Source organism: Pleurodeles waltl, chromosome 5 (assembly GCF_031143425.1).
Source record: "Pleurodeles waltl isolate 20211129_DDA chromosome 5, aPleWal1.hap1.20221129, whole genome shotgun sequence".
In the NCBI taxonomy this organism is placed as follows: domain Eukaryota; kingdom Metazoa; phylum Chordata; class Amphibia; order Caudata; family Salamandridae; genus Pleurodeles; species Pleurodeles waltl.
Window position 1 is genome coordinate 1,545,347,601 of NC_090444.1, and position 13,896 is coordinate 1,545,361,496.

Sequence of the window (13,896 nt, forward strand, 5' to 3'; positions counted from 1 at the left end):
TTGGGCATCCCAATTACTGGCTCCATGGCGTCCAGGATGAACTGGCATACCGAGTGCAACTGCTGCTTATTTCATGAGATATTCATGTGTGGGTTTCCGAACCCCCAACTTCTCCCTATCCTGACTAGAGTAGTATTCAGGTGTGGTGAGTGTTACTCTCCAGAATCCTCTTTGAAGGAGTACACAGCTCTGCCAGGAGGCCAGCTTATTGTGGTTTGGAATTGGTACATGATTGGTATTTCATGTTTGGGGGATGTGAGGCAAGGATCACATGTGCGGGTCCTTCACAGACTTAAAAGCCAACTTCTAGTTACACCACTCTCAGTTGTTCAAATTCCTGCAGCTCCGCCATGCCCTGAGGTTTCACCAATCCATTTTCAGTAAAGTTCCTGAATTCAGTCCCATGGAGGTAAAGCCCTTGGGGCAGTGGGGCATCTCCCAAATATTTTGTTTATTAACTCTCTGGAATTGCTTACCACCCTTTGCACCCGTTGGGAGTCCTGGGTGGGCATTCTAGAGGACAGGGAAAGGAGGGAGGCACCTTGGCCCAATCCTCTTGGCTCCAACTAATCCAAGTGAATGTCTTACATACTACGTACTTGACACCGCTGCACCTCTGGAGGGCAGGTAAACTTTCAACGTCCGCCTGCCTAGCCGCGGAGCGGACCCAGTGCAGATTTTTATGAAATAGTCTCGTCGTGCTCTGTTATAGGAAGATTAGTGGACTGTTCACCCCGGATTGCTCTCCTGGGATTACTCGAGGACCTGGGGGGGAAGCAACTCGAGAAGTATCCTGTTGGTCTTGAGACTCTGCTTACTATGTGAGATATAGCCTGGACCTAGCCCTTGGCTGCCACCCTAGATTTGCAAGCTTAGTAGCGGGTTATGGACTGGTGTGCTAAAATGGAAGAACCAGTATATGCAGAATGAGAATGCCCACACAAACATTGTGGGGAATTTGGTGGGACGACTTTGGGCTCCAGAAACACTGACTTGAGGATCCTGATGATGACATGTGGCCATTGAGTCGTGGTTGGCAGTTTTGCTCTGCTTCTCATATTTATTATGTTTGTCTTATGCTTGAAAACCCAAATAAAAATAACTTATCAAATAAAACCTTTGTCAGTTAATTACCAAACCAAAACTCTGACATAAAAATGTTTTTTTTTTTTTTTTTTAGAATTCATGATAAGGAAAACCCGCCAACAGAGAAATATACAGACATGGGTTGTGCCAAATTGACAGCTGTCAACTGTGCATTCAAATTATGAAAATAAAAACGTTACACAAGGGTGTGCGATACATCAAAGGATGCCATAGCTCTGCTTCTCTTACATTCATACAGCCATACTTACTTCCTGTGTCACTCGAACATATGACTAGAGCTATGCGAAACTGTGAAGCTTTTCCGTTTATTTCCAGTAATTCTTGTGAGTAATTCATATAAACTTCATAGACTTTGTTTTTTGTATGTGGGTTTTCATTTTCAATTCGGGACGCTCGCACCTCTCACCCCTCCGTAAAAACTCTCTTAATGACATCTTACAATTTGTTGTAATAAAAAAAATAAAAAAATAAGTCATCTGCATTTAAAGTTGCAAGCATAATGTTTTCAAGTCAAAACATGGGAAAATGGCACATCTAGATGTAAAAACTATGCAAAGGCGAAGTTGTTGGAAAAGCAGGAAATGTTGCAAGACATTGGGAATGTAATAATCGGCATCTAACTAAAATGTCTCTGATGTAATGAACCTGTACTGCTGACAGGAGAATGCAGCGAACGGTGCATCAGAAGAATCCAAAGAAAATGGGGGTGTTGCAACCTTTTCAAGGAAACAGTGAGTATTTGGTGAGTATTCCGACAATTCCATAGGTTCCCAAAATATACCATAATAGAGCGTGAGCTGGGTATAGCAGTCATGCAGGCCTAGAGAACAGAGTACCTTGATCCAGGTTGAAAGCATGAAATGCGGGGATGATGCGTCTGTAGATTCGTAAATATCACTCTTGCAGTTAAGGAGATGCATTGATTTTTCCCACAGGTTTATGGTGATGCACTGGTTTCCAAAGATTTTCGTCAAAGCCATAATGTGTTGATTCCGAAGGTGGTGCGCTGGATTTCTCCACAGTGCAGGAGGGATGCATTGATTGTCCTTCAGTGAAGCAGTGGTTTCAGTGCTGTTTTGATGCCGATGTGCCAGGTGCGGTCTCCGGCAGACAGGGGATGTGCTGATCAATGTAGCGGTTCCAAAGGAGCTGCTCGGGCCCTCAAGTGTGATGCGCTAGTTTTACTCCCGCAACAGGGTCGATGCGTCAGTTGACACTTCCATCAGGCAGCAGATGGGACGATGTCACTGATGCAAGTATCCGGGTCCACTTCCAGTGAACCAGGCACACATGCAGGGGTAGAGACTTAGAGAAACCAGAGTCTCTAGCAACAGGAGGCAAACCAACAAACCCTTGAAGATCACTTTGTTGTCCAGCTCTCCCTCAGCAAGGTCAGAGAGCAGGAGGCAGCAGGGTAGCACAGCAGAAAAACAGTCCAGCAGCGTGTCAGTCCCTAATGTAGCACAGCAGTTCTTCCGACAGTCCGTTGTAGGTCCAAACGTGTCTGATTTGCTGGGTTCAGAGGCCTAGTACTCATAAGCAAATATGCCTTTGAAGTAGGGTGACTTCAAAGGAAGGTCTTTGAAGTGCACAAGTATCCTTTCTTCCTCAGGCCAGGCTCCACACTATCAGTAGGGTGTAATCAGCCCTTTGTGTGGGGACAGGCACTGCCTATTCAGGTATTTATGTCATGCCCTCCTGCCTTTCCTGCCCAGGAAGAGCCATCAGAATACAAATCAGCACTCAGACACACCTAACCTTTCTGTGTTTGTGACTGTCTAGGGGGAAATGCGCAAACTGCAACTGTCACCTACCCCAGACGTGCATTGGAGACAGGCTGCTGGCACACCGATCTGTAATAGCAGAGAAATGGCCACTTTCTAAAAGTAGCATTTCTAAAACAGTAATGTTAAACCCGACTTTACTAGTAAAGATGATTTATCCTTACTATTCTAAAGATATGAAACATCACACAGCTAATCCTTTCTCAGGACATACAGCTTAAAAGTGTATTGAGAATTTCCTAATTTTAACATGAGAGGAGTAGGCCTCACAGTAGAGAAAAACTAATTTAGGTGTTTTTCACTACAAGGACAGTCAAAACTTAAAAGTACATGTCCTGCATTTTACGTATATAGCACCCAGCCCTGTGGGCTACCTAGGGCCTACCTTAGGGGTGACATATGTGTAATAAAATTTGAGTTTAAGGTTTGGCAAGGGGTTTTAAATGATGCCAAATCAAAGTGGCAGTTAAACTGCACACACAATCTCTGCACTGGTAGTCATGAGGCAGGTTTAAAGGGCTACTTCAGTGGGGGGCACAATCAGTGCTGCAGGCACACAAGCAGCATTTAACTCACAGGCCCTGGGTATATGATACACCACTTTACAAGGGACATAACAAGTAAATTAAATATGCCAATTGTATTGCGTTGATTTTCTGACTGGCTGGAATTTCTTCTCTCTGGTAAAGTTTCTGATAGCCCTGAGACCTCAGGACAGGAGGCAATCTCAATCCAAATCCTTGGAGAGCACCTGAGGAGGAAGGCAGAATCCTTCCAGCAGAGTCAGGGGTCAGCAGGCAGCAGGGCAACAAGAAGGCCAGCAGTCCTTCCAGCAAAGAAGTCCAGATAAGTCCTTTGGGCAGCCAGTTGTAGGTCCAGAAGTGTTTGATTTTGAGGGGTCACAGACCCAATATATGTACCCAAGTGCTTTTGAAGTGCTGAAACTTCAAAACGTGGTTTTGAAGTGAAAATGCTCCCCTTTCAACCCAGCCCTATCTGCCAGGAGACCTATGGAGGGTTATCAGTCCTTTGTGTGAGAGCAGGCCACTGACCTTTGAAGTGTGTGAGAGAGAGCCCCTCCACCTTTCCTGCCCAGGGAGACCCATCAGCAAGTAGATGACTGCAGATGCAGTTGAGTGTCCTGTGTTTATGGCTGTCTGGGTAGAATGCACAAGGGGAGCTGCCAAGCAGCATAGACCAGACGAGGACTGGAGTACAGACTGTAAGGCACAGAGAGTAGCAAGTGTAAAGAAATATTTACTTTCTAAAGTGCCTTTTCTAAAATAGTAATGTAGAATCCAACTTCACCAGTAAGTAGGATTTCTCCCTACCATATCTAACAAGACAAGTCTATTCCTCTCAGATCAGAAATTACCACTTAAAAGGATATAAGGGAATTTCTAATGCTGGCCTATAAGAGGAGCAGGCTCCACAGTAGTGAAGGACTATGAGGGTTCTTCACTACCAGGACATGTACAAAACATATTAGTACATGCCCTGCCTTTACTCACATGGCACTCTGCCCTATTGGGTACAGAGGGTTTACCTTAGGGGTGACATATGTAAGAAGAGGGGAATTTAGGGCTTGCCAAGTAGTTTTAAATGCCAAGTCAAAATGGCAGTGAGAATGCACACAAAGAGACCTGGCAATGACAGACCTGAGACATGGTTATGGGGCTACTTATGTGGGTGGCACAATCAGTGCTGCAGGCCCACTAGTAGCATTAAATTTACTGGCCCTCGGCACATCTAGTGCACTTTACTAGGGTCTTATAGGTAAATTAAATATGCCAATTGGGTATGAGCAAATATTAACATGTTTTAGGGTAAGAGCACATGCACTTTAGCACTGGTTAGCCGTGGTAAAGTGCCCAGAGTTCTAAAACCAACAAAAATGAGGTCGGAAAAAGAGGAGGAGGAAGACCAAACATTTGGGATGACCCTTCAGAGAGGGCCATTTTCCAACAATGCACATGGCTACTAAATGAGGCGAGCAGGGTCATTTTGTTTACAAGATGGACTGGAAAATGAAAAAAAGTAAGTAGAACTTAAGTGTTTTCCTTTATTTTTTGATGTGTGGGTGAGGGGAGAAACATGGAGGGCGGAGAGAGGAGGAGAAGCAACGGGTAAGAGAAGAAGGGAGCGGGGTTGAAGCAACACACGTGATGGGGAGGAGAAGCAACAGGCAAGAGCGCAACATGGTGAGAAAGCAATGGGGGAATTAAGTGAAGCACACTGGTGACAAAGAAAAACACAACGCAGGGGGAGAGAATTACAAGGAAGGCAGGTGGAAAACACATGGACTGTCAGAGTGTTTAAACCAAAAGAAAAAAGTAGCGTTTGGAAAGCGAGGAAGCACTGACGCCAGTCCATCAAAAAACATAGTAAAGAGGCTATGCTCCACTGGAGGGCCAAACACAACATCAATAAGCTGGGACACAAAATAAGCAGGCAAATGAGAGAGACAGGAACACCAGCCTTTGATAAGCAATTGGCAGACTCAAAACCCTTTATGTTCTTGGTAATCTCACAATATCATCTGGTAGGCTCGACCTAAAAATGAAATAAGGCCTCAAAAGCAACAGCAACAAAACAATGGTCAGTAATATCACTTCCACTACAACAGGAATGTTGGTTAATCTACATCCATTTATATTAATCAAACTTCCAAACATACTTTCGGTACAACTATGACAAAAACTATTGGAACTGCCAATGGTCGTCTACTTCTAGGTGAAGAATTTATGCTTATTTGAGGGAGAATAAAGGGAACATTTGGAATCTCTAAAACTAGTATTTCAGCACCACTCCTTCTGAATTTCATTATTTAAATACATTCTCTAAAGGGAAGGAAGATAATGGAAGAAAATGCACAGAAGGAATAGGATACTATGTAGTAGTTATCCATAACTTACGTGCAATCCCATACTCACAAGCATATTTGATTAGTCCTCACTCTCTCAAATAGCAACACATACTATTGCACAGCTGTTTTAAAACATACTACACCTCTGCCTTGAATTAAGAGTTCAGTAATCACAGGAGCAAAAACATTTGAACTACAAATAATTTTAATACTGACGTGGTATAATCTTGTCCGGTCCATTTCGAGAGCTTATTTCTGTAAATTCTTTCAATATTTTAGCAGCCTTTTTTGCTTCAGACTTCAAGTTAGATGGAATAGGATTATTCACTGAAAAACAAACATTTGTAATCCATCTATTTAGATAATATGCTAGTTTATGAAAATTATATATTGTTCTTTAAACATAACAGAGATCACATTCAGTGTTGTAATAAACAATGAATTAATGCGAATAACAAAATAACTCATCAGTAATGACAATTTGTTAGTCTACCAAGTGTAGAAGTTTTTGTACAATTACACTAAAATATGCATTAATATTAGTTGTTCCGCGCCTCAAGTAACACATGCATGTTGATAAGGAGGCAAAACAACTGAAACAAAACTATTGTGATGTGTTAAAGTGTATTTTTTCTGCCTTACGCTAACGATGCCTCAGTTAGGCTTCAATGCTATCTTGTTAAAAAAAAAATGAGCTGGGCAATACATATAATAATAAGTGGATTGTTTATCTCTGTATAACACTGTTCTCATAGAGCCTGCTAGGAGAGATCTGTTTGCAGCATTTTCCAAGAACCTTCTGCTTGCACACCTTATTGCATTCATTCACAATTGTTCACTGCTGTTTATGTAACTAGTTTGTCCTACCATGTAGTGAGGTAGTGTTAAGGTGCTAAGGTGATATGATGTTTAAAATAGTGAAAATGTGATTTGTTGGAGTTATGATCATCTATGCGGACTCTGTAGTTCTTAGCAATTTCTATGCAAAAAAACTATATTTAAGCCCCATGAATTTGGGGGGGGGACTGAACTCATTTTGGGATCTCTGCTTAGCCTCACGGGGTGCTGTGCAATTTGTTACTGGTTTTAATGCACATTTGGCACCTAGCATTTCTCTTATTTTTGCCCATTAGTATGTTATTCTAAATTTCATGACAAATGAATTCTAAGTGTAGGTGAGATTATTGCTGCATCTGAATCTACTATTTCTGTATTGTACCTTTGATGTTTTGTAATAAACCTTCATGGTTTCCTAAATTCTAATTCTGATCTCCTTTTCTGAGTCAGTGCTTCTTTAGTGGTTGTATTTTGAAATGTTGTATGGAAACTAATATCTAGGAACACACTGCCTCAGACTTTGAGGTTAACAACGTCCCCGATCCACCAAATGTTTTGCCACTCTTAAGCAGCATTCTATTATTGGTGACTGTTAGAGATAGAGGAATGGGAAAAATAGATCTTTTTCTCTACACTGGGAGGCAACTTTAAAAATCTCACTCAAAATGCATGGCATATATCCTCCCCTACTGAATGAACACCCTTTTGCTGCTGCGTTAAACATACATCACAGTTATGCTGTGTCTTGAAAGCAGAGACTTCACACATGTGCTATGGTGTCATGGATAAAAACATTTAGGGCCAGATGTATCATGCATTTTTTAGATCACAAACGGGCCGTTTGTGATTGCAAAAAAGCATTTTGGCATGTATGAATCCCAATTTGCGGTCGGTAACTTGGAATTGCGATTACATACCAATTCGGTATTAAGAAGGGGCTTGTCAAGGGCGTCCCTTCCTAATACCGAATGGCAGCGGTGTGCAGGAAGGTTGTGACCAAAATGCAGTCACAAAACATTCGCATTTTACCACCTATTTCAAGTAGGTGGTAACCCAGTTGCAAACGGGAGGGGTCCCCAACGGACTACTTCTTCTTTGTGAATGCATGCAAAAACACTTTTTTAAGAGCAGGCAGTGGTCCCACGGATGGCCCCTGATGTCTCTTCAGGTGGGGGAGTGGTAGGCCCAATTGAAGAAGCAAAGCAACCATGACGGGTTGAGGGCAGCCAACTCACCCTGTTGGGTCTGCCCGTCACTATGAGCTCCAGACCTCAGGGGGCTAAAGGGCCTCAGTCTGCTGTGGCGCCCGCAGCATCTGAAAGAAGATGTGGGGAGAGGGGAGACAGTCCTGTCCCCGCCATCAACCCCACAAATCCGTCGTCTTTCTGTGGGGACGGGCTGTTCCCCATCGCGACTGTTCTGCAGCAGGCCTGCAGGCACCCACTGACCAGGCAAGATGGCAGCACTGCGCCCTGCCGCTGCAGCCCGGGCCACGATATGTGTAAGGGTATCTTCAGAAGCGCTCAGCAGCCTTCAGGGTTCCCCACACAACCCAGGGGTCCCTAGGAGGCTAGCCAAGTTGTACGTTGGTGCCGGTGATATTGTAGAGAAGGGGCCTATCGGGTCCAGAGCTCACAAGGCATGCATCTTACTCCATGCTCCATCAGGCCACACCCCCTTAATTTGTGATTTTTAAAACAATTATTAAACAGTAAAATCTAGATCACATGACCGGGATCTGTGATAACATCAAGTAAAGAGATCCTGACCATTAGGAGACTTACTTTTATGCATAAATGAATGCCAATTTGCAAACAAGAACAAAAACGTTGTTCAACAGCACAGGGATAATCAGGTTGCTAGAGATGTTATTAAAAAATAAAGTCCATTAAATAAATAACATGAAAGAGTTACAACTAGGACTAACCAAAAGCCGCCTTTAAATGTGCACGTTCTTTTCTTAACTTTGAGCCTCCTGCTTTTTTGTGACTTGCTTGAGTTGCTAACGTTGACAAATTCCAACATACTTTCATTGAATAGAAAAGTTTCTGTCATAACTTTTGCATGACCTATACTGACGCAAGCTTCCTCTACAACAAAGCAAGCTATATTATTTTATTCTATCTGGTTAACCTGCATTGAAGTTCCAAAACTTGATAAACTAATCTGAAACTTGCTTCTTTATGAATAGGTATATAGTGTGAAGATGTGGCGAATGGCAGTACGGAGTGCAAATAAGCATAAAATCTTATACAAGTGTTTTGATTTTCAAAGAGCATGAGAAAGAATGCTTAAGTAGCCACATTAATGTTGACAGAAACATAATGTGTTGTATGTCTAGACTTATCTTTGTTCAAAAAAGTCACATCAACAGAAAGTGCTCCATTCTCAAGAAAACACAGCTGCTGATTGGATGTCAAGTTATTGAATGAAACAACTTTGCTCAAATGTATTTTTCATGTTAAGTGTATAAAAGTGTTCCAAGAGAAAGAACAGTTTACCGTTTATTACAGCTCATCACCTAGACCTAGCATCCCTAACTAGCGAGAGCTGTGTCAGACTTGCCAGCTTTGTTAATGCTTAAAGGCTCACTGTCAGACCCAGACTATATCTCTCTGAGCCATTGACACAGTCAGATTTGCTTCCTGCCTAGCCTATTCTCTATTAGAAGTCTGGTACAGTATTCTTTATGATTACTGATAGCTTCACTGACCAGACTGCTACCAAAATTGTTTTTTTCACTATTTATTGACTAAAATGTTTTGCTTTTACTGATTTAGAATATTAGAATAGGGACAGAATGTGGCACACACTTTATGCAATGTTCTGTAAATTTGACTAAGAGAGAGAAACGGAAAACATATGCTCAAATAAAGCTTTTAAAACTTCAATTAAAAACTCTCATTGACTCCTGAAATAATATTAAATGTACTGCTAATTGTTGAATTGCAGCTTGCCCCCCTACAAACCATTCCCAAGATATGTTCTCGGACCCTACGAGGTGCAGAGTATTTTATCATTTTTGGATTCCCCACTCTCATAAGCTCATAATAGAGTTCTAATCATTTGCACTAAAATAAACAGGGGTAGGATCAATACAAAGAGTACGCAACAGTTTAGCTGAGAAATGGCTACAAGAGTGAATGGATGACTGACAGATTGTTGGTTTGGGCTCATTCTGCAGAGTCATCCCAAACATTTTTCATTCATTCCTCCTGTTGTCTAAAATTCTCTTATGTTAGCATAAGGACTCTGCTGTTTACCACTGCTAAAATGCTTGTCCTCTCCACTTAAAACATGGTAAAGTTGGCTTAGATTGGATTGGCATATGTAATTTACCCATGGGTCTCCATTATCTGGTACTACATATACCCAGGGCCTGCAAATTAAATGCTACTACAATACCTGCAGCACTCACTGTGTCACCCACTTCTGTAGCACTTTTACAAGTCCCAGGCCTGCCACTACACACTAAAGAGCAGTTTTATACTTCCATTTTGACCAGGCAAAATAAATATCTTGTCAGGTCTAAACCTTCCTCTTTGATATACATCTCACTCCTAAGGTAGGCCCTAAAATCCCATAAAGCAGGGTGCATTAAAAAGTAGGACATATTTTTAGGTTGTATATGTCCTGGTACCTCCTAAATCTGTTTTTCACTGCTTCAAGGACTATCCCTCCCATTAGATAACATTAGGCACCTAATTAAATTTAACGAGTTCTAACTTTTGATTGGGAGCAAGCAGAGTTGGCATGTTTGCATTCAAATGAAATGTCAGTTAAAATCCTGTTTATTGGTAAAGTCTCATTTTAAGTCACAATTAAGAAAATGTCACTTTTAGAAAGTTGGCTTTTTCTTGTCCTAAACATATGGTGCCTTCTGTCTGTCTCCTGGGTCACACGACTGTAAATACTTTGGCAGTTGGCCTTTGTGAGTTCCTCCCAGACAGTGAGACAAAGTTCACTTAGGTATTGGCAGGATGGTTGGGGCACAGCTGTCCCCTATCCTACTTGCATTTCAAAGGCCTTGCCTCCAGCACACACAAAGGAACTTGACACTAGCCTTTTGTCACACTTGGGCAGTCATTACAACATTGGCGGTAAAAGCTGCTTATCGCCGTGCAGAAGACCGCAAACACACCGCTGCGGAAATCCGCCACTGCTATTATGACCCACAGCTTGGAATTTGCCAAAATTCAGACACCCACACAAGTCCGCCACACCAAAGGTCAGTGATAAAATGGCGAAAACAAAACCTCCACCATCACGCCAACAGATATACGCCCACACTATCACGACCCATGAATCCACGCGGCGGTCTTTCAACCGCGGTATTCCATTGGCGGTACACACTGCTGCGCTCAAAATACACACATATTTACAAAACACAGCCACATTGGACAAATCAAAATACACACACCTGATACACATACACACACACCACTCCCACACACCCAATACAATATAAAAAACACCCACATCACCCACAAACCCTTACGACAACAAATCACAAACGAAGGCCAGAGAGACACCACCATCAACAATACTAGCATCCAGAGCACACAACACCATCACCCATATAACTTCCACGCACCGCACACTACACACCACTACATATCAGCACACTTATCACCCCACACACCACCCCATGGGACGGCAAAGACACCCTAGGTTCTCGGAGGAGGAGCTCAGGGTCATGGTGGAGGAAATCATCTGGGTAGAGCCACAGCTATTCAGAGCACAGGTGTAGCACACCTCAATTGCAAGGAAGATGGAGCTATGGCGAAGAATAGTGGACAGGGTCAATGCCGTGGAACAGCACCCAAGAAATCGGGAGGATATCAGGAAGAGGTGGAACGACCTACGGGGGAAGGTGCGTTCTGTGGTCTCAAGACACCACCTGGCGGTTCAGTGGACTGGCAGGGGACCCCCACCTCCTACCCCACAACTAACAACATGGGAGGAGCAGGTCTTCGCAATTCTGCATTCTGAGGGCCTTGCAGGAGTAGGTGGAGGAATGGACTCTGGTAAGTCATAAATCTTAACTATTACATCCCCCACCCTACCTGCATGCCAGCACATACCCCCACCCTCACCCTCACCCCATCACTCTAACTCCTCACAAATGTCCCAACATCACAAACCACACATCCTAACACCAAGCCCTGCATGCAACAACAAAGCATGGACACCCATTACCAAAGCATGACCACTGCACATACCCATACACCCCCCTAAGCCACCATCACACAAGGTCCCACACAGGAATGCAAGCACTGGGGTACACGGTCACCCACCCATTGCACACCATGACACACACAGATGTAATAACCATCCGTTTTTACCCCTGCAGGACCCCTACCCAACGTCACCGGGCAGGAGGGTCCACAAATGTCCACACCACCAACAGAAGAGGCCCACAGTGATGATAGCACCTCTGTCCAACTGGATCTAGACGACCAGCCCGGCCCATCGGGGACCTCGGGACAGTTGGTTCCCCACACCCAGTCACAAGCCACCACAGAGCTTCCCCCCCTCTGGAAACACCAGCACAGCACCCACCCAGCGGCCCCATACCTCCGTCCCCTGGACACGTCAATCATCTGTGTGTCCACCACTACAGGGAACCCAGGCTAACCCACCACCCCAACAACAGGGACCTGGGGGCAGTGGTAGTGGGCACACGGTCCAGTGGACGGAGGCCCAGGAACACAGGGGAACTGGGAGGGCTGCTGTGCTACAGGGGGCAGACAGGCCTAGGGAACCCGCTCTCCACGAGGCCCTCTCCTCCATCATGGGAGCCTACCACCACTCCCAGGTGACGATGGCAACGGCACTGGCCAGGTTTCAGGAGACCCAGCGCCTGCAGGAGGAACAGTATATGGGCTTCAGGGAGGAACTCCAAACCATCAATTCCACCCTGGGCACCATCGTAGGGGTGCTGAAGGAAGTACTCAACACCAGGAGGGACACTGTGGCACTACCATGGGCCCCTGACACTAGCATCGAGGATGACCTGCCCACCACCTCCGGCGGCGCAAGTGGACCACCACACCAGCACCCAACCCCCTGCAGAGGGAGAACCTCCTCGCAAACGGTCCCTGAGATCCAGGACAAAGTCAGAGAACGATGCCAAGACCCCTGCCAAGAAATGAGACCACCCTGATTGTCATCCTACTGTCCCACTTTGTCACCCTGTCCATCCTTAAACTGCCCCAGCTCCACTTCCTATGCCCATATGGGCAATGCACCTGTGAGACTAATAGACTGGACTCTGCCATGGACATTCCTCCACCATCCCCCCTCACCATTTTACCACCCCCTCCAATATTGAGCATTTAAATAAACACATTTGAAGCACAAAACAATCTGGAGTCAGTCTGTGATTTCGAAATTGTGTATTAGCAATTACAGTGACAAAATGCGTTTTCAAATGTAATGTCAACATACCTATGTCACACAGCTCTAGTCCATGAGGAATCAAAGCAGATGTCACACAGTGGGACCCACATCTGTGAAATCATAAGGGAAAGTGACAACTCAGTGACCATACACTGGGTGAAAACGACAGACAGTAGAGAGGTAGTAGTGTTTAAGTACATGTAGTAGACAGGTCTGTACTCTTACCTGTGTCTCACTGGAAATATTGCCGTATCACTGAATCCCTGTTGTCCATGTCCTCTTCCCCTGCTTCCTCGTCTTCACTGTCCACAGGCTCCACAGCTGCAACAACAAGGCCAGCTGGACCATCCTCCTACAGAAAAGGCACTGGTCGTCGAAAAGGCAATTTGTGAGGCATACAGCAGGCCACGATGATCTGGCACACCTTCTTTGGTGAGTAGAATAGGGATCCGCCTGTCATATGGAGGCACCTGAACCTGGCCTTCAGGAGGCCGAAGGTCAGCTCGATCACCCTTCTAGTTCACCCATGGGCCTCATTGTAGTGTTCCTCTAGCCCTTGTCCTGGGATTCCTCACTGGGGTCAGTAGCCATGACAGGTTGGGGTAACCAGAGTCACCTGCAAATGGCGAGGGACAACTGTTAGACACACACTAACCTGTAGGGATATCCCCAGACCCACACAACCATTCCCACTGCCTAGCTTCCAGGTGCTCACCTAATAGCCACACATGGTGCCTCTGGAGTTGACCCATCACATAAGGGATGCTATTCCGCAGGATGTAGGCGTCCTGCACTGAGCCAAGGGAACATGGCATTCACATAGGAGATGTACTGGTCTGCCAAACATACCATCTGTACATTTATCGAATGATTACTCTTCCGGTTTCTGTACACCTGTTC

General features: G+C 44.5%; 1 protein-coding gene across 1 annotated transcript in view; it reads right to left on the minus strand.

Moving 5' to 3' along the window:
• Nucleotides 1–13,896, minus strand: part of SH3YL1 (SH3 and SYLF domain containing 1) — a 414,394-nt gene that overhangs the window by 326,587 nt on the left and 73,911 nt on the right. The window contains exon 2 of the mRNA XM_069235839.1: nucleotides 5,974–6,084. Coding sequence (XP_069091940.1) covers nucleotides 5,974–6,084 — 111 coding nt within the window. The remainder of the gene's footprint in view (nucleotides 1–5,973; nucleotides 6,085–13,896) is intronic.